General features: G+C 44.9%; 2 protein-coding genes across 2 annotated transcripts in view; one reads left to right on the forward strand and one right to left on the reverse strand.

Annotated features, from left to right (window-relative positions):
* Positions 1 to 10694: 10694 nt before the first annotated feature.
* Positions 10695 to 11573, reverse strand: LOC107270416. The gene has a single exon (XM_015745422.1). It carries the CDS (start codon positions 11571 to 11573, stop codon positions 10695 to 10697), a length of 879 nt encoding a protein of 292 aa, XP_015600908.1.
* Positions 11574 to 16669: 5096 nt separating this feature from the next.
* Positions 16670 to 21739, forward strand: part of LOC112494783 — a 13593-nt gene continuing 8523 nt past the window's right edge. Inside the window, exon 1 of the mRNA XM_025087971.1 lies at positions 16670 to 16882. Within this exon, the coding sequence (XP_024943739.1) occupies positions 16670 to 16882 (213 nt within the window). The remainder of the gene's footprint in view (positions 16883 to 21739) is intronic.

The raw sequence follows: 21739 nt of genomic DNA on the forward strand, positions 1-21739 counted from the left end.
TTGCCGTTGATTTTTCTCGTGCCTTTGACTTGGTAAATATTTCGTTGCTCATACAGAAACTCAAAGTTCTTGGCTTCTCCGATGCCGCATGGCAGTGGGTTCTATCCTTTTTAGCCAATCGTTCCCAAGTTGTGGTCTCTTCCACCGGTGACACTTCTGAGCCACTGTCTAGAAATACCGGCGTGCCCCAAGGTAGTTTGACTGGGCCATTATTTTTCTCGCTTTTTATCAATGATGCGCCTGCAGTCTTGAAATACTGTCAGTATCATCTATATGCCGACGACTTCACAATTTGATTTAAAAGCAAATTCAAATATCTAAAAGACCTGCTCAGGATTGTCAATTGCGTAAACGAGGATCTCCAAAGACTAGCCGAATGGGGGGTACTCAACGGTCTCCTCTTCAACAAGGGGAAAACTCTTGGCATGTGGCTTGGCTCGCTCGGGTATATTACTAAAATACGTAACTGCAATCCACCTGCACCCAGTATCGACGGCGAGATTATCGAAGTCCGCGACTCTATAAAAATACTTGGCGTCCATTTGGACAGCACCCTTAACTGGCGAGAACAAACCTTGCCTACATCGAAAAAATGCTTCGGTGCATTAGCTCGACTACGCAAATGCAATGATTTTCTGCCACGCTGTACCAAAATGACCTTGACCAAATCCCTGGTGTTTCCTCACCTCGATTACTGTGCAGGCCTATTTCTCAACCTTTCCCGCGAACACATCTCACGGCTTTCTCGATGTAAAAACGCCGCGTTAAGGTTTGTGACTGGCACCAAGAAACACGAGCACATTACGCCCGACTATAAAGCGAATAACATTCTGCCATACTACGAGCATCGAAACTTTGTGGTTTTACGCTTTCTTGCGTCTCTGCTTTGATCCCAAGAACCACGCTATCTCGTAGATAAATTGCAATTTCGTCCTTCTGACAGATACGGCTCTAAAAGACGCTCGGAGTACGATCTCGTTGTTCGGCACGCCTCGAAAGTGACCTTTGAGCTCTCGTTCTGCATCGAAGCAGCACGACTATGGAATAGTATTGGCCACAACATACGTAAATCCATCATGAGTCCAAGTTTCCGACAACTTTTGTACGACTACATGTTTAAGCGTGTCTTTGTACTAGCGTAAAGTGAATTTTGTATGTACCACGAACTGTTAGCGTATCCTAATCAATACGTAAGTGCGTAATCTATTTATTTTTATTTCGCTCGACTTGTACATAATATTATTGTTAGCTCTATTTTATGTTTTATTTTTGTAACTTTTAGATTTAAGTATATACTTGTAACTTAAACCACCCTGTAAATTTTAAAATTGGAGACGACGTCTATGTCCTCCCGTAACCGCGAAAGGGAAAATTTGGCCCTCAATATCATGGGCACTACGAGGTCGTCGATATCACGGAAAAAGGAAATGTGACGAATGCAAATAAGGCTGGGTGGCTCGAAACTAAACATCCTAATAAATTAAAATTGGCCAATTAGTAATCGCAACGACGAGGTCGTTTCTTGTTACAGATATGGCACGTGGCAAAATGTTAATATCAATTGGGACGACTCTGACGTTAATCCTGGCAACTATTGGCGCCACAACCACGGACCATCCTGGCAACTTTTATGAGCGCCTTCCGGACATATGCGTAAACACCACCAACTGGAAAATCATCACCCATCTCGACCTCCAGATGCATCTATCACAGCAGCCCTAGGGCACCCAACAGATAGGGAGCATCATGTACGAGTGTATGAATCACCTTAGCGCCACTCAGTGCATCAGCTTCCTATCCAAAACCAGGCTTGATCGCCGTGAGGAGAGGATTCAAAATTTGAAAACACAAATCCGACTCCTGGTATCACCCGAGAAGGAAGACAACGGCCCCAGACAACAGGCCACTCGCGGAGCGCCCCTGGGATTCATCGGCTCCATCTCGCACGCACTATTCGGGACTCTCACGGAAGACGATGCGGAGCAATACGGCCACGAAATCACCGAACTTGAAAAAAAGGGCCAAGAATTTGCGCATCTCGTGAAGAACTCCACCTATATCATTCGAGGCGAGATAAATGCGATAGGCTCACACGTACACGCTCTCGAAAGGTACATTCAACAGATCGCCAACGCTACTATCGATATCCAAAACACCTTACGTTGGGAGCTCCAAGACATTCATCGCCTCAACTATACTATGCATCTTATTAGTCTATCGAACAACATGATCGACGCTGCTGATGCTTATATCGACACCTTGCAACGTTTCACGGACGCCATTCGCTATGCGCAACTCGGAATCCTGCACCCTGACTTACTCTCCGTCGAGCAGCTTACCACCGCAGCTCGCCATGTAAGGGAATCTACGACGTCTCTTGAGTTTCCTGTTACGATGACTGACCTGCGAGCGACAGATCTCTCAACTATCAGTCGCATCACTACCAAGTATCAGGAGGGTCATCTCCTGGTGAGTATCACATTGCCGTCACTGGAAGCAAAACCTCTCCAATTATATAGGCTCTACCCATGCCTTCGGCCCCAGAACTTCAACGGAACCACCAAGGGCACGGCCTACATCCAGCCTAAACAACCGTATATGACCTGGTCTAACGAGCAAGGGAAGTACTTCACTTTTGATGAACCGTACTTGAAGAAGTGTTACCACCTTCCAAACAACTACGCATGCCCATTGCACATGGCCTTGCGAGACGTCCATGAGGACGATTCTTGCGAAGCACGCCTGCTCGTCTCACCGAACAGCGATACCCTACGCAGGTGTGACATCAGAATAGCCCACAATCATCAGGCCCAATGGACGTTTCTGGAGAATACTTATGGATGGCTCTACTTATTCGAAATGTCTGACAGTCTGCGCATTCAATGTCGCGACGGCACTGCAGCCACGGTCACCCTTGAAGGGACCGAAGTCCTCCAGCGGAATCCAGGATGCACAGGCTACTCCTCAACCATCACACTCCTGTCATCCAGTATGATTCCATCGTCAATTGACCGAGTTCACCAGCCACCCACCATTCTCAACATCAGCGAGCTGTCAGTCCCGATAGCCGAGTGGATTGCCACAGAAAGAACTGAGTGAAGTGCAACATCAACCCTTTCAAACCTTCTAACCATTGTAAGTCAACCTATCTTACCTACAATAAATCATCAATCTGTATGTCCCGATAGCCGAGACATACGGCAAGGAGCTCGACACCCTGGTCCTCGCGGCACGGCAACACTCTATAGGGGGACAATTACAGCAGGCGGACGTAAGCTTGGACGCCATCGAAACTCATCTGGATCAATTAGCCAAGGAACAAAAGGCGACAAAATGGTATCACCGCACAGGAACCTGGGCATATGGAGGCATTTGCATATCACTGGCAACAATAACAGGACTGGCGATATACGCACTTCGGGGCAGTATACCGGGACTGCTCCTGAGCTGCTACATACGCCGCAGAACACGCCGAGAACCCGTCAGCAGATCAAGGCAAGATAACATCAGTTTCCCAATGGACATCCGACAACCCCTACAGCTTGCCATAGAACCCAGCCGAATTGCACCTGCCATCCCATCACAACCCCCATATGACCCTATGCACGTGGTGACACTTGTTACGTAAGAAATAAAGTGAAAGCTCCTCGCCAGCAACTTAGCCAAATTCTATAATTTTTCACACGCTTTTTCGGTCTTATCGTCGATCCAATATCATTGTTGAACCGCGGAGATTACATCACCGAGCTTCAATCTAACAAGAGGGGTGTTATAGCCCAAAGCGGATCTATTCAAGTAAATGCAATCGGTAAATTCTTTTCGGCACATCGAACTTTTCGATTGCCTCATGTAATTCCTGGAACGTTGAATAGCAGGCCACGCGCTTACACTACATGCCAGCGCGAGGAATGAAGCAGACTCTTTCTGCAAGATCATCGATATTGCGGTGCATTATCCCTAAAATTGGAGCTAATGCATCTACAGTATTTGGAACCAACAGGCAGTCTTTCGTGAATTTTGGCAACAGACGGAACTCCCCTAGGAGTCACCGTCTAAATCATCGACTCTTGCTTGTTCCTCCGCTGGTAGTATTTTACGTGTCTTCGGATCCTTGTGACCAAGCCTTCCCACTCGAGGGCCAGGGACGTCATCGCGGTGAGCGTTCTATTAAATCTATCGCGAGTGTAACAACAGGCGATGGATTGCCACAGAAAGAACTGAGTGAAGTGCAACATCAACCCTTTCAAACCTTCTAACCATTGTAAGTCAACCTATCTTACCTACAATAAATCATCAATCTGTATACCTACACGTCGCTCTCATTCGATGGCATTACATTCCCCACTTTCAAAGGAAACAGATACGCCTAGCGTTAAATGGTAGCCCATAATTAGATATATCCACGCCCTAGCAGTTTCACTAGCTAAGGCCTAACATTATTATTGCAAGACTGAAGCGTATTATAAATGCGCCGATGGAATACCCATTTCTTGAGGAAGGAGTGTTCAGGAAAAGAAGAGTCTATGAAAATATGATGGCAGCGTACGCTGGTACCCAGATAACGAGACGGACAACGACGAGGCATCTAAGAGTTAAAATAATAGTTATAACATTATCATTGAATGCCTACAGTAAAAGTTGTTAGATACAGGACGGATCGCTGATAGATACTTTTACATGTTCCATATAAGATTCAATACAGATACGTATGGTAAAACATGCAGTATTTAATTATGTGTTTCACGGCAGATTACACTCAGGTTTACAAAGGAAACACTCAGTCTGCTGCATAGATCCAAAACTGATCTGAGATTGATCTTTCCCTACAGTGATTGAGGCTTGAAGCGTTGTTCTATGAATGATCTGCGTCGCTCTATCTCCTTAATACACAAATAATATCATACTCAGATTAATTACGGGCCTTAATTTTTTATTCCTCGCTCTTAATTTCTCCGGTACTTTTTCCGGTAATTTTTCCCCTACGTTCTGCTGCTCTTCCTTCTGCATATCAACCCGTAAATTATTCTATATGTTTTACTGGATTTGGAAGGAGCTCTTCACCTCGTTCTCGAGATACAGATGTCCTTCGTTCACATTTTCGGAATCCTAGAGTTCTTCGCCCTTCACTCCTCCGGCACTATACCCGACACTTTTATCGGAACTTTTTCCGGTACTTTTATCGGGACTTTTTCCGGCACTTTTACCGGGACTTTCTCCAGAACTTTTACCGGGCCTTTTTCCGGCACTTTTACCGGGACTTTTTCGGGACTTTTTGTAAGACTTTTTCTGGTACTTTTTTCGGGACTTTTACTGATACTTTTTCTGGTATTTTTTCCAGGACTTTTTCCACGATTTATTCTGGTATGCTTTTATCGTCTACACTAAGTTACATAATACTTGCAGATGACAAATTTTGGATTTACCTACTGCGTCAGATCTTTATTATTTCCTATATTATCATAGGATTTTGCAGTTTTCAGTTAGTGCATGACTGTCCTCAGCGAGTGATACCTAATAGGCATGGCTTCGCCTGGCTTCAATCTGCCCATAGGTACCGAGAAACAAAAGCGAGGGAAGAAAACTCAGAATTCGTAGGTGCCTACGTTTCTGTTGATGCTTCGCTCTGATTGGTCAACTTTGACCTGCTCCCATTTAAAACCTATGACCTTCCGGACAAAAAGAAGGTCATTATCGTGATCAATGAAGCCTCCTGAACACCGCCATACCCACCGAGTCAGGTAGTTTTGGAACACCCTGTATACAGTGTATTCCTTTGGGCGCCAGGTGCATCCTTGCACCAGCCCGACTCATGGGGCCTTTAATTTCTAATCCGCAACACGTCAACTGCGGGAGTCTCCTTGACCGGATCTTCCCGCTAGCTCCTAATCCGACATGGTAGAGGAGAACGTGAGGGCGGCGAGTATTTACAGGAATCAGCCGGCTTCTTTGGCAATAGCTAACACGGTGGGATTTAATTCCAACATTGGCCCTTTATTTTACCTAGGTAAACGAGTACAGTCGGGTGATGTATACGAGCGCGTCTCTATACAATTCTAATACAAAACGCGGTCGCGGAGGTCATCTCTTTTGACGGTGGACGGTGCAACTCTGCAACCACCAGGACACGTGACGAGGCGCGCAGCCCCCACTCCTCGTGCCAAGATGTACTGTGCGGATGTGAGAAAAGTCGCGATACATTATCCGCCGATTTTCGGTATTCCCGTTCCGCGGTTCACAACGAAGTTTCAGTCCCCGATCCAATGATTCCCGAAGAATCCCACGTTTGCTCGAACTCGTGCGTTTGCTCTCGCCGCGATCCGCTCTTCGCTTTTCGGCACTCACCTCCCGCCAGTCTCCGGGCGGCGCCGATCTTACCCGAGCCCGCCCAATTTTCGGGCTCGGCGGTGCCGGTTTCCCTCCCCGGCTTCCCCTTGCCGCAAACCTCCGTCGTCGTAGACATTCTCTTGGCGGTTTTCGTCGGCGACACGGCTCTCCGTGCCTCTATGCTTTTATGTAACTGGCCGTCCCACGGACACCACGTTACAACAGGGGTATACTTACATATTGTATATCGCGTTACTTATACAACCTACCGATCAGATGGCGTTGCTGATCGTGCTAACAGTCTAAAGCATGAAGACTAGAGCAAAGGAGGCCGAACGCAGTACTTTGGATGTGGTCCTGAAACGGTGTACAGTAACGTCAGTTGCACATCATGGTAGCGCTGTAGTCAAACGACCTAGAGAAAGACAGACAGAGAAGTGAGAGTGACCGAGATAACTTCGTTATATACGCCTTTTAGTGGGAATTATGTAAAGAGAATTTTTTTTTGCACACAATTAAACTATTTTATGTTGTTTATGTGTATTGTCGGCAATAAAAAAAAAATAATAATATATTTTCATGATGCGAAATACAATAATAAGATATTACAATTGTAACGTTTTTACGCGATTATGTGATGATCTCCGAAGTGTGATAGGATATTGTGAAATTATTGTTGCCCGATAGATTGGTAGTAAAATTATGTCGATATCATTTTGATGCCTTAATGGGTTCCAAATATCCGTATGGAAGGTACCTATTTATCATTATGTGTTGAAGTTATCTTTTAGAACAGTTATTAGCTTATAGGTAACTTCCAGACGAATATTTGGTACTCATTTAGTTCACTTTTGGATAACTTTCTGGGTTGTGCTACTTGAAAATAACGAGAGATTAATGATGTCAGTTCTTTATTACAAACACTTATATGAAACTACCATGACCACCAGGTTGTACCTTAATACGTTTAGTGCGAAAATAAACACTTTTGTATAATACACACTGTGTTTAGAGAACGTGCAGACGTTGATAATAATTAAATTGTAATTCCTCCGATTTGAGTGTCGGGTCAACCGTGATCACTTCTTTCCATTGTTTTCCAATCTTTAGCTCCTTCATGCAAACACTGAATTTCTAGTGAAATATTTGCTTCGTTTTTGGCTTGCAGTACGAAATCAAGTCAGCCAGGGTTCCCTAGTACGTGCACTTCAGCAGATACCCTGGCATATCTATAAGCTGAGAACAAAAATACGGAAAAAATACACGTTAGCAAACGATTTTTGTTTCTCAATCGAATGACACCAGTCCCATTAAAATGAAGTCGCTTCTTTACGATAAAGAACTAAATAACAAATCATAAATAAAGTAAATAAAAATTTCAAAATAGATATAATTTCTAAAATATGATATATCGTTTCTCGATCTAAACAATATAAAATGAGATGATTTCACTGTAATTATTAATAGTTAATTCCTGATATATGTGAGACTCACTTTTGACATTTAAAGAATTGCAGAAGATAAGAGTTAATGTTGACCCTGTGCCATCAGTTTCATCATTTGGTCACACGTCATTCATAGGGATAATTCCATTGTCCTTGATCGTTAGTGATCGTTTTGTGTAGAATAAGACTGAAAAATATCAACGATTACATTCGGCAATTAATAACTAAAGATTCCTGTGAATATTTCTATCTTAAAAAATGTTTTTTCTTAATTTTTTGAAGTAAATGGTGCTCTTAAAGAAAATTTAGTGAATCAACCCTCTGGAGTTCTCCCTGAATTTTAAATGAAAGTATTTTCCACTGTAAATAAAAATAATTGACAGTTACCTGTGGAATACTGAAAAGGGCCTGCGTTAGCGCAGGCCCTCCGCATTCTAATGGACAGAAAAAAAAACAACATAATTATACAAAAAATACCTGTCGCTCTCAAGCAGTACAGTACTTACTTCACCCTCTTAGGTGTGCAATGGTTCAACCTGTCGAGCCACCTTTTTTTTTTTGAGGAGGGAAATCTTGCAAAGACCCCTGCCGACCAGTGACGGCAGGGAGTGTCGGATTCCTACCGACTAAAACCCCTCCTATTGCTCCAGGCTCCACCCCGGAACCGCTTTCGCATTATTTCAGGGTGTCGCCCTATTTCCGTGTTCTGTAGGCTTTTCTCCTTCCGCTTGATATCTGATTATACGTGCCCAGTGTGCCTAGATTAGAAGTCCAGGTGTTTGTGGTTTGTTTGTGGTTGTTTCTCAGCTTTCTCGGTCTCGCTCTTCCGAATCATTGTTGCATGTATGAGAGTCCTCACCGCTATCCACGGCTCCTCTCCGCTAACCATCAATGGGGCAAGATTTTATTCATTGAGGTTGCGGACTCCAAGAGTCTTCATCAGCCTTGCCCTGTCGTCCGTCACTGCAGTGCACTCAAAGATGGTGTGCCTAGCGTCAACGTTGGCCTGCCTGCAGTGCGTGCATGTTGCTTTGTCGATCTTGTTGATCCTTTTCAGGTACTGATTGAAGCAGCTATGTCCAGTCAGTGCCTGAGTTATGAAGTAGTCGACCTTCCATGCCATGCCGTGATGTCGGGAATTAACGTGTGTGTCCAGCGCCTCGTCTTGCCTTCATTCCATCTTTCCTGCCATCTGTTCAGCAAACGTTGTCTTGCCGTCCTTTTGGCCTCGGCTTTTTGCTCCTCCGTTCTCTGTCTTACGTCGTCCCGATGAATTTCCTCATAAACCTCGCGTCTCTCTTAAACGAGCAGATCGATAGGCGGCGTGCTCGCTATTACCAGCGCCGCTGCCTCCGAGACTGTCCTATAAACGGAAATGGCTTGCAGGGCACTACGCCTTTGTACTGCGGCCAGTCGCCGTTTTGAAGCCGCTCTCTCTGCTGCACTTGCCCAAACCTCTGCTCCATAGAGCAGGATCGAGTAAACGACGCTGTTTAATAGCTTTCGTTTCAGCTCATCTGGTCCTCCTATATTTGGCATCAGCCGTGATAACGACACCGCTGTCGACGCCGCTTTTTCCGTTGCTCTAATTACGTATTCCGTGAACCTCAGGCTATCATCTAGTTGTACGTCCAAGTACCTCAGGGACTTTCTCCAGGGTACGATATGGCCTTCCAACTCCAATGATGGCGGTACTCGTACACGCTTGTCCATTAACATTACTACCTCCGTTTTATGAACTGCCATTTCCAGCCCGTTCTGCTTCAACCAATTGCTGGCCCAGCGAACGCTCTCGTTTGTCATAAGTTCAAGTATCCCCGTCGTTTTCGCTGTTACTGCCAACGTAGTATCGTCCGCGAATCCCACTATGAGCGAGTGATCCGGAAGATCTAAGTCGATGAATTTATTATACATTAAGTTCCACAGAAAGGGCCCAAGGACGGAACCTTGTGGAACGCCTGCGGTCACCTCGTAACTAGCCGGTACGTCCCCGGTATCGTATAACGGCTGTCTGTCGCACAGGTAGCTGTCTATCATGCGCAACAGATACTTTGGTGTCCGTCTTTCTGCCAGGGCGGCCATAATACTCTCCCAACTAGCGGTGTTGAACGCATTTCGTATATCGAGTGTAACAAGTGCACAGTAGCCTTTGCTACGCCACGTGCCCCTTTTCGCTTCTTCCATTGCCTCTACTACTCGCATGATGGCTTCTACCGTGGAGCGTCCTTTACGGAAGCCGTACTGCCGTACTGATAGCCCTCCTGTGGCCGTGATGTGCGCTTCCAGTCTACCCAGCAGGAGTCTCTCGAGTAACTTCCCCATGGTGTCCAAAAGACAGATCGAACATTTTGATGAGGGTTCCTGAAGTGGCTTGTCCCCCTTACGCAGCAGTACTAGCTTCTGTCGTTTCCACCGCTTGGGGAAGACTCCCCTTCACAGACATCCGTTGTAGACATCCAACAGTAGGGTTGGCCACACTCTAGTCACCATTCTAACTGCCGCGTTGGGGATGCCGTCAGGGCCAGGCGACTTTCTTGGCTGCAATCTCTTTCTCGCCTCCATCATGAACGGTTCCACCGCGACGTCTCCTTCCTGCCATGATGGTGCACGCCTGTAGTTGTGCATAGGGAACAGGGCCTGCACTATAGTGTTCATGCGTTTCGGGCACGATAACCCTGGGATCTATTGTCTGCCTAGCAACCTCTTAGTCACTATACGGAACGGCAGCCCCCAGGGGTCCTTTTCTACCGAACGGCAGAGCTCCATCCAACACCTCTTCTTACTGTTTTTGATGACAGTACGCAATTTCTTCCTAGCCTCTTTGAATTCCAAGTCCAGGTTTTGGTTTTTGCCCTTTTTCCTGCGTCGCTGCGTCTTCCTGCGAGCTGCTAGGCATCGTCCCCGCAGCTCTGCTATCTCTGGGGTTCACCAGTGTACCGGCTGTCTACCTCTCGTGTAGTTTTTGCACCTAGGCATAGCTGCGTCACATGCTGCCGTGATGATCTCAGTAGCATAACTTACTAACGCATCCAGCTCTTTGGTGTCGCCCATCCTTGGCGGGTTTCCCTGTTTCCTTGCCGTTTCTAGAAAGAGGTTCAGCTTGTTTTTATCGAGCCTGCGTAATGCCCATCCAGCTTTCTTTACGCCTACTTTAGACAGTGGTTCCTGGCGAGTCCTCCGCGTTTGTTCTGTTCCCAATTCAAACTCGATGTATTGGTGATCGCTGAGGGTAAAGTCCTCGAGTACTCTCCATGCCTTCATTTTCGCGGCTGCAACGATAGTACCCAGGGTGATATCAACGACCGAACTGGTGCTTCCCCGTCGAAAGGTAAGGGCGTTCCCTTCGTTAAGTACGAGATCTAGCCTCGTTATCATCTCCGAGAGGGCTTCGCTTCTGCGGTCCAGTCTCCTGGAGCCCCACTCGGGTGACTTACAATTAAAGTCGCTGGCTACGACTACTTCGCCTCTCGCTTCTCTGAGGTTGTTCTCCAGCGCGTCCAGTTGTTTACGGAAAACTTCATAGGTCTCAGAGGGTGAGAAGTAGCAGCTGTATATCCTAACTCCGCCTATGCCTAGCCACACATAGTTGGCCGTAGGTTTACCGACTTCTTTGATCTTTGGGTCCTGTCCTCGGACATTTATCGCCGCCCTACCTGTCGTGTCCTGAAACCAGAAGCCCGTATCCGGAATCCGGTACTGCTCGCTGACGATCAGTACGCCCGCGCCCTTCTCAACGGCCGCTTGGAGGAGCAAGTCCTCCGCTTCGCGACCCCTGCCCAGGTTTACCTGCAAGAACCTTACCATCTCCTAGCCTTTTTGAGCTCCTCTTGGAAGCATTCGCACTTCGCGCTGCCCAGTACGTGTTCCGTTCCGCCAGGTTTGTTTCTTGTACTGCACTCCATGCAGAATGAGCTTACCTTGCAGTCTTTGGCAAGGTGACCCTCCTTTCCACACAGGCGGCACAATTTGGACCTGGCCGGTGCCTTACATACCGCCGAGACGTGGCCAAATCTGAGACAACGGTAGCAACGGACTACATGGGTACGTTCCCTGACCCGGCAGTTCACCTAACCTATCTTCAGGTGGCGTGTCTTCAACACCTTGTCCGCTACCGCTGCCAGCATGCTCACTAGTGCTGTGTGGGTACCTTTAAACCCTTATCTCATGGCTTTCACCTTGATATCGCCTTGAGATGCGTCGTCGACAGTAGTCCTAATTGCATCCTGTAATTCAACCTCCTCCGTGACTTCGTCCGAATCTCGAATTTCTAGTGTGCTAGTCTGAGCCATAGTTCGCACTGTAGCCTCGTCGCCAAGAGCCTGCGCAACGACGTTTCTCAAGTCCTCGGCTTTACCACAACCGGGTTTAGTTTCCAGGAGAAGCTCTCCTCGCCTTGTTCTTCTTATGCCCAAGACCGTCACGCCGTGCCTTGCCGGGTTCACTTTACCCTTCATGTTTCGAAGGACCACGGCATACGACGGCGCATTCTTTGTCGTCACCAGCACCGCCTCCGGCAATCTTCTCCGAACTCCACTCGATTTCTCGTCACTTACTCCTCTGGACGCTTCCTTCACTCGCTCCTTCCGGCGCACTACTTTTTCCCCGGGCGCCCCCGGTTCCTCGATTCCGGTTGGTTGTCCTACACGTCGTGATGTACCATCGTCGATCACCAAGTCCCTGTCCTTGTCTTCGCCTCGTCGCTTTCTTTTCCTGGCCGTCTCCTCTGGCGAAAACAGCGCTCCCCGTTTTTTGCCGCCCGCTTTCGGTGTGTCTGAGAGACTTTTCACCACGTGCTTTGTTCCCCGTACAAGGGCCGTTTGTGTGCCACGTGTAGCTCCCGTCTAACTGACTTGGACCTCCCTATCCGTCGTCTCCACTGGAGTAACGTCGTTCTGGCCAGTGCTACTCCTACTCTCGGGATATGCCCGCTCCAAGCCGTGCATTTGCGCCGCTCTAGTTTTCATAAGCGCCTCGTGACAGTCCTGTATCTGCGTGCAGTGCACTGGCGCTGCAAGGGTATCATCCCGGATGCTCTTGTGGATATTTCTGTGCTCCTTTAGGACCTCATCGATGATCGCGATGTTTTTCTTTAGGCTCGCGATCGTGCGGCCCTCGTCTCGCTCTAGTTCCTCTGTTACATCCCAAAGCGGATTTACTCAAGTAAATGCAATCGGTAAATTCTTTTCGGCACATCGAACTTTTCGATTGCCTCATGTAATTACTGAGACGCTGAGTATCAGGCCACGCGCTCACACTACATGCCAGCGCGAGGAAAGAAACAAGACTCTTTCTGCAAGATCATCAATATCGGGGTGCATTATCTCCAAAGTTCGAGCTAATGCACCTACAGTATTTGGAACCAATAGGCAGTTTTTCATGAATCCTGGCACCAAACGGAACTCCTCTAGGAGTCACCGTCTGAATCATCGAGTCTTGCTTGTTCCTCCGCTGGTAGTATTTTACGTGTCTTCGGATCCTTGTGACCAAGCCTTCCCACCCGAGGGCCAGAGAAGTCATCGCGGTGAGCGTTCTATTAAATCTATCGCGAGTGTAATAACAGACGACGGATTGCCACAGAAAGAACTCAGTGAAGTGCAATATCAACTCTTTCAAACTTATCAGCCATTGTAAGTCAACTTATCTTACCTACAATAAATAATCAATCTGTATACCTACACGTCGCTCTCATTCGTCAGCATTACATCCCCCACTTTCACGGGAAACAGATACGCCTAGCGTTAAATAGTAGCCCACAATCAGATATATCTACGCCCTAGCAGTTTCATTAGCTATGGCCTAATACCTCCAGCTGCCGCTTAGAGCCTAACGGCTCTAATTCCCGCAATCTCTTTATCCGGCTGCGTTGTAGCCTTGACTAAAACCCCCTTCCCCATCAGTGTTTGTTTAGTTATATTTTCTTCCATTCCTGTTCCCACGAGTAGCTAGGGAAAGAGATGTCGGTCCGCTCAGAGCACCGCATGCACGGATAAGGCCTTCATACGATGGGATGCGGCCTGATGTCCCAAAGGCTTCGTTTGCGGCACTCTTAACCCCAGTGCCATTCATCCATCGTGTTGTAAACCGTAATATAGATTTGGAAACGCGCCTACGTCAGAAACGACGGAATGGCCACGCTGCGACGCGGCACATTCCACTCGCCAATATTATGGAAACAAAGGAGACACATCACCGACACCATGGCGAAATATAGAAACAATCCTTGGTTATTGTATCTCTAAAAATTCCATAATTAAGATATAAAAAGCGGACGGCCTGTCGGCACGTCAGACGAAGTAAGAGAGCTACAAGTGAAGCGTTACTACGGTAACTTAGTCGAAGTACTAACCTCCAGCCTCGTGATTTCGTACTCACCACGTTTACGATTTATTTCTAATAGTGTATTTTAACGTAACTTGTGTTGTTTCAAATAAATCTTTTACTTGTTATCGAGAGTTAAGTTCCAACTTTTTACTCGGGCAACGAATCCCTGTTTTGTTTCAAATAAATCTTTTACTTGTTATCGAGAGTTAAGTTCCAAGTTTTTAATCGGGCAACGAATCCCAAAGTACCTGACTCCCGAAAACCCTTTCCGGCAGTCAAATCCGTGAACCCTGTATTTGGGCCCACAAAAATTGGTGGCAGCGGTGGGATTGCCAAAGTGTTTCGGTAAAATAACCAAACGCGATCGAGACTCTCAAAAACCCAAGTATAAAGTAAAACAAGATCTACGTGCGCGCTATTAAACCTAAGTGAAACAAGAAAACGAAACCTAAGTGAAAAAGATAAACAAAACCTAAGTGAAATAATAAAACGAAACCTGAGTGAAACAAGAAAAACGGATCCAACTTTCCAAGGAGGAACCAGGATTCGACATCAAGAGGCCAGAGCAACGACTCATGACCTACGGCAAGAAGAAAGACGACATCTCCATTGGCATCACAGATTTCAACAAAGAATGCAGAACTGCGTGTTACTGTAAGTTAAGATAATACTAACTCAGCATTAAGCAAACCATTGTAAACCGAGCCTAACATAATTGCAAATGTCTCCTAATGCCTCAAAACGATCCTAATCGCGACTCCGTGTTAGGGCAGACAGGTTCGCGATCAGTAGATTCATATTTAAACCGCCACTCAGAGCCAATAGTCGGGGAAAACCTCCACATAAACCGAAGAGAGAGTCCCAGCAGGACACCCCTTCCTTCAGCTCAGAGAAATCTCTTACCTACCTTAGAGAGGCTAGGAAATGTCGGCTGTAGTCACAGCAAGCTCCGCATCTCGTGGCGAGGGCGCCACTAAACAGAAGCTACCATCTACGCCACATAGCAGAGAGATCTATCTCTCTCTTCCTCTCTTGTCTCTTGCCACCTTACTGGCGGCTCGTCATTCGCTAACACGCTCCTCTCGAGAACGGTTCAGTTTTTCTACTTACCTTTATCTTAACGTTTTACTTTTCAATTAAATACAGAGAAATAGTTAATCAAAGAATTCAGAGTTGACTTTTATAATTCATTTAGTTGTAAAAGAGTTGCGCAGTGTTCTGCATTAAAGTTATTCATTCACTTAAATAAAGTGTTGTGTTCAACCTATTCGATCGCCCGTGAAACGTCCTCATCCTCACCTTCCATCTATAAAGTCCGTCAGGTTATGGGCCCTGCACGAGAGGAAGGACTGGCCGTGGTCACAAATCCAGAGAGCACAACAACTAAATAATTAAGTAAGTAAAGTGAAAATAAAAAATTGAAATCAAGTGAAAGTGACGTGAAATATAAAGAAAGTGAGACACATGCATGATGTAACAAAGAGAAGAGTATCGTGTTAGGAGAGTTTTGTTACACGAAGGGGAAGAATAGTGCATCGCAATAAATAGGAAAAAGCACGTCGAAACTCGAATCGAGAATTCGGAAGTTACGCCGGCAACAAAAGCCGATTTCGCGAATTGAGTTGACGCGCCGGTACATGCGAGAAAGAGGAGAAGTATTCTCCCTCTTTCTCTCTCTCTCTCTCTCTCCATCTCTTTCCTTCACGCTCAACTCATGGCGCTGCGTTAGATGTGAACAGCCGCGATGCCGCGCTATACATATATGTGTACGTGATTCTCTCTCAAAGTACGGGACGCTGTTCGTTCGAGAGCCGGTGCGCGTCGTACACGATCGGTTTACGAAAACGTGCATCATTGTGGTCGGCAGAGCGCGTCGTCGCATTTAAGCAGTGTGGATGATCGAATTTTTTATATTTTTGCGAATTATTTTCTTTTTCGTCTCGATTTTTTTTCTTCCTTGATTGCGATGCATGAATAAGTCCAACCCTTTTATTCACAGTGGTTGATTTAAAAACTAAATTGAAACGAACCAAGTAAAATTAAATATACAGAGATTAATTGTTTATTCATAGAATATTTTTATTTTTTTTACCACTGTAATAAAATTTTTTTTGATCAATACGAACGGACTATATTTCATGTATGAGATCGCCCCTGTCCCTAAAGTAACGATAATGCCATCGTATGGCTAATCGGTTGGGAGGGAGTACATGAATGTAGGCCCAAGTATAACGATCACGAATATCAATTGTAGTACTTTAATATTCAAATGTGTGATATTAAATAAATAAAATGTTTTTACACAAGGATGACTGATTCAGAGACTGATCAAGAGAGGACCGAAGAGGTCACCGAAAACGGTAACGACCAAACAAGAAACATGCAGTCAGACAACACTGTAAATACAGAGACGACCACAACTGAAGGCAGTAAATTAAATCATTGTATCCCACATTTACAGTAATAAAATATAATTAATGAGAAAGAGTACGGATCCATGAGTATGTGTTTAATCTCTATTTAGAGATAGCATGTACGCTAAATATAGAGAAAGAGAAAAACAGATAACTAATACTAAAATGACAAAAATTTCAGAAGGTCAGTTAACTTCGATCCTGCAGGAGCTCAGCAAGGTCGTAAAAATTCAGGGTGACCAATTTGGGAAGATGGCCAAAGCCTTCGAATCATTGGCCACAACCCAGAAGGAGCTGGTCGAGGAGACCAAAAAGAAAAACGGGATGATAGACACCTGTTTGGTCGAGATCAGGAATCTCTCGGTTCACGTCAAAGAGGTACCAGAACATTTATCACCACCTCAACAGAACTCAACGTCGTTTGACAATGCACATATACAGATAAATAACAGACAGACAAATCAAAATTCAGAGAACAGACAAAATGTGCAGACGTTAGCTGATTTGAATGAAACATTTAGAGAAATCGGTAGACAGATGACAATTCAGAACAATTTAACGAATACTGTACTGACAAACAAAATAAACATTAAAAGAGACTACAAATTGAAAAGCAAGAGTAAACTTGAATTGTGGCTCGATTCATTACATTCAGAATTATCGGCCAATGACATATCCGATTTTATTGATAACCCAGAAAAATATGAGAATGATAATTCAGAGAGTACAATTAAAACTAAAAAGATTGTACGAGATTTAATAATAAGTCATTTGGACGAAAACTATCATAAGAAAGTTTTAAATATTTCAGAGCCTTACTGATTGACTCAGGACTACCGAAAACTATGTGGACACTAGCAACAGAGGCAGCAGTGCACACATATAACCGAACTCCACACAAGAGCAATAATTACAAAACTCCACTATCTATGATGAGTCCAAATACAGAGAGCCATGTAAAAGAACTGAGAAGATCGGACGTGTAGCTTACGTAAAAATTCCCACTCCAGAGAGTAAATTCTCTGACAGAGCAATAAAATCAATTCTGGTTGGATACACGCCCACAGGATACCTATTATGGCACCCTGAATCATTGAGATTTATTAATTCAAGACATGTAAAGGTCAACGAGAAAATTATTTACAAAGATATAACTAAAGAAACTGAACAGACAGAATTTGAAATCAGAGATTTCAGAGAAGAAAATAATACAGAGAAAGCACAGACTAATGAATCAAACAATCAGGATGCTGTTCAGGTTACAGAGAAGCAGAATTCAGCGACAGGAACAAAAAGGCCAAGAAAGAGGAAAAACAATCAAGAGAACACAGCAGAAATAGAAACTAGAACAGGTCCCAAAAGAAAGGCCAAAGAAAAGCCATTCAGAGATCCAAACTACGTTTACAATGTCAAAATAGACGACTCAAGAACAAACAAAAGCATAGACGATTTAACAGAAGAAATATATGTAACGTTAGCACAGATTAATAACGATCCAATCAACTTCAAAGACGCAATGAATTCACCAAATAAAGAAAAATGGATCGAAGCAATCAATGAAGAATTAAACTCAATGAAAGAAAAGGAAGTGTGGGAAATCGTGGATTATCCCAGCACAGATTCAGAGAACAGAAAACCAAACGTCATCGATTCAAGATGGATTTTCAAGAAAAAGTTAATGCAAAATGGCCAAGTAAAATATAAAGCAAGATTAGTCACAAGAGGCTTCAAAGACAAAAATGTCTATGACCTAAGAGAAACATACGCTCCGGTGTCACGCTTACCCGTGATTCGATCCGCATTAGCAGTAATAACGTAATATGACTTGGATGCAGTTCAACTAGATGTGAAAACTGCATTTTTAAATAGCGAACTGGATGAAGAGATATATATGGAAATACCAGATGGTGTAAATATTTCAGAGAAATTCAGAGGAAAGAAAGTCTGCAAATTGAAGAAAACCTTGTATGGCTTAAAAATAAGTCCAAAGAAATGGAACCTAAAATTTGCAGAAGAAGCTAGAAAACTGGGTCTTGGAAGAGATATTAATGACCCGTGTCTATTCACCTGGCCAAAGTGGTCATTTTGGTGCTATACGTTGACGATATTATTCAAGCGGGAAATGATCCAGAGAAACTTCACGAAATAAAAACCAGATTATATGAAGTATTTAAAATGAACGACTTAGGAGAACCGAGCATGTACTTGGGAATGAAAATTAAAAGAGACAGAGAAAACAGAACTATGACACTTAGTCAAGCAGACTATATAGAGAAAATCCTGGAGAGATTTAACATGAAGGAATGCAAACCACAAAATACACCAATGGAAACAAAACAAGTTAAGAACAGAGGAATGAGAAACAATCCAGAGAAAACTGAAGAGAATGAAGTACCTTGCAAGACTCCTTATCGAGAAGCTATAGGTAGCTTGCTATACGCATCAGGAGTCACGAGGCCCGACATAGCCTACCCCACCAATCAAATGGCGAGAATACAAAGCTCATGTACAGAGAAAGACTGGAAAAAGATCAAGAGAATACTTAGGTATCTAAGAAAAACCAAAGATATCGGTTTGATTTTCAGAGACCAAGGAGATAGTCTAGAAGCTTACACAGACTCAAGCTTCAAAGATCACGCAGACTCAACGTCAACTGGAGGATACATAGTGAAACTGTACGGAAACGCAGTAGCTTGGAGAAGCTATAAACAAAAGTTTGCATCACTATCCGTATGTCATGCTGAATATATAACGATGAGTGCTGCTCGTCAAGAGATTATATCACTTGACAAAGCTATCAGAGACATGACAGGAGAGTCTTATTATCATGCAACAATCTGGCGCGACAACCGATCAGCGATAGATTGTACCCAAATGGACGGATCACATAACCTAAAAGATTTTGACGATGACTACTCAGAAATTCAGAGAAAATTAACCGAGAGGGAGAAAACAGGAAATAAAGTTCACATAACTAACTTCCACGAGGACTACATTAAGAAATGTGTATTAGACAACAAAATCAAGAGACTCGGTCGAGTCACGCGCCAAGTACAGGCAACCGGCTGTACAGGGCGCAGCGCGCTGAGACTCTTTACTCGAGTCAACTCCTCATACCTGTCTTTGGAACGAAATATCTTATGAATCGCTATATATGAGGAAAAGTTATTCATACATTCACTATAGGAATTAAAGGTTCTAAAGCGATTGCCACCAAGTTCAATACGATTAGTGTATGAGATCAAGGCGTATTGAAATGGAGGTGGTGGTCGTGGTCGTGGTCGTGGTCGTCGTCGTGGTCGTCGTCGTGGTCGTCGTCGTGGTCGTCGTCGTCGTCGTCCCTTTTTTTTAGAAATGCATAAAGATAAATACAAATTTTTAAAGAAAATGTAATCTTTAGTGCATATAAGCGTCGTTAATGGTGTCCAGCTTGTTGAAGCCGTATGCTAAACGTAAGAGAGGAAAGTGTGCTGGATTATTTACGTACCTCAGGCCGAGCGAACAACAGAGAGGATACTATTGTTTGAGCGAAGCGCCAAAGCGTCGCTCGTTGCACACTTTTCTGGACACTCTACACCTCTACGTCCGACACCTAGATACAGGAAACTACGAAGCGGAATACCTGGAAACCCTGGACTTCCACATCCAACACATGGACACAGGAAACTACGGAGTGGAACACCTGAACACCCTGAACTTCCACGTCTGACACCTAGATGCAGGAAACTACGGAGCGGAACACCTGGACACCCTGGACTTCCACATCCAATACTTGGACACAGGAAACTACGAAGCGGAATACCTGGAAACCCTGGACTTCCACATCCAACACATGGACACAGGAAACTACGGAGTGGAACACCTGAACACCCTGAACTTCCACGTCTGACACCTAGATGCAGGAAACTACGGAGCGGAACACCTGGACACCCTGGACTTCCACATCCAATACTTGGACACAGGAAACTACGAAGCGGAATACCTGGACACCCTGGCCTTCCACATCCAGTACCTAGTGCGACGTTATTCCCCGAAAACCAAAATCTCACAGCTCAAGTAGATTGACGATAAAAGGTATTCAGAAAGTAGCGAACCGTACACAAAACGCCGTATGATTCTCCCTCAAGAAATTTTGATATTCACGAGACCCGATACGCGATAAAGTAAGTAGTGTTGGGCGCCAGGCGGTCTCCGGGGAGAACACCGCGAGTGCAGGGCACTCGAGATCTTAGAAATTCTGAAGAAAACGCGGGAAAGCTCGGAACAACGAAAGGGAAAAGGAAACAGGTAAGGCGACACCGCCAAGAGAAGAGAAGTGAAACGATAGGAACGGCGACTCCGCCAAGAAGAGAAGAGACAGATAGGTAAACGGCGACTCCGCCCAAAATAGAAAAGAGGAAACATCGATAAACGGCGACTCCGCCAAGATAGAAAAAGAGAAAGATCGAGGAACGGCGACTCCGCCAAGATAGAAGAGAGAAAGATTAATAAACGGCGACACCGTTAATGTAGAAAAGAGAAAGATCGATAAACGGCGACTCCGCCAAGATAGAAAAGAGAAAGATCGATAAACGGCGACTCCGCCAAGATAGAAAAGAGAAAGATCGATAAACGGCGACTCCGCCAAGATAGAAAAGAGAAAGATCGATAAACGGCGACTCCGCCAAGATAGAAAAGAGAAAGATCGATAAACGGCGACTCCGCCAAGATAGAAAAGAGAAAGATCGATAAACGGCGACTCCGCCAAGATAGAAAAGAGAAAGATCGATAAACGGCGACTCCGCCAAGATAGAAAAGAGAAAGATCGATAAACGGCGACTCCGCCAAGATAGAAAAGAGAAAGATCGATAAACGGCGACTCCGCCAAGATAGAAAAGAGAAAGATCGATAAACGGCGACTCCGCCAAGATAGAAAAGAGAAAGATCGATAAACGGCGACTCCGCCAAGATAGAAAAGAGAAAGATCGATAAACGGCGACTCCGCCAAGATAGAAAAGAGAAAGATCGATAAACGGCGACTCCGCCAAGATAGAAAAGAGAAAGATCGATAAACGGCGACTCCGCCAAGATAGAAAAGAGAAAGATCGATAAACGGCGACTCCGCCAAGATAGAAAAGAGAAAGATCGATAAACGGCGACTCCGCCAAGATAGAAAAGAGAAAGATCGATAAACGGCGACTCCGCCAAGATAGAAAAGAGAAAGATCGATAAACGGCGACTCCGCCAAGATAGAAA

This window comes from Cephus cinctus, unplaced genomic scaffold (assembly GCF_000341935.2).
Source record: "Cephus cinctus unplaced genomic scaffold, Ccin1 Ccin1_scaffold0078, whole genome shotgun sequence".
Classification (NCBI taxonomy): Eukaryota; Metazoa; Arthropoda; class Insecta; order Hymenoptera; family Cephidae; genus Cephus; species Cephus cinctus.

Excerpts from the sequence above, each read along its gene's own strand:
- LOC107270416 (XM_015745422.1), bottom strand. The coding sequence starts at position 11,573 with ATGGTAAGGTTCTTGCAGGTAAACCTGGGCAGGGGTCGCGAAGCGGAG.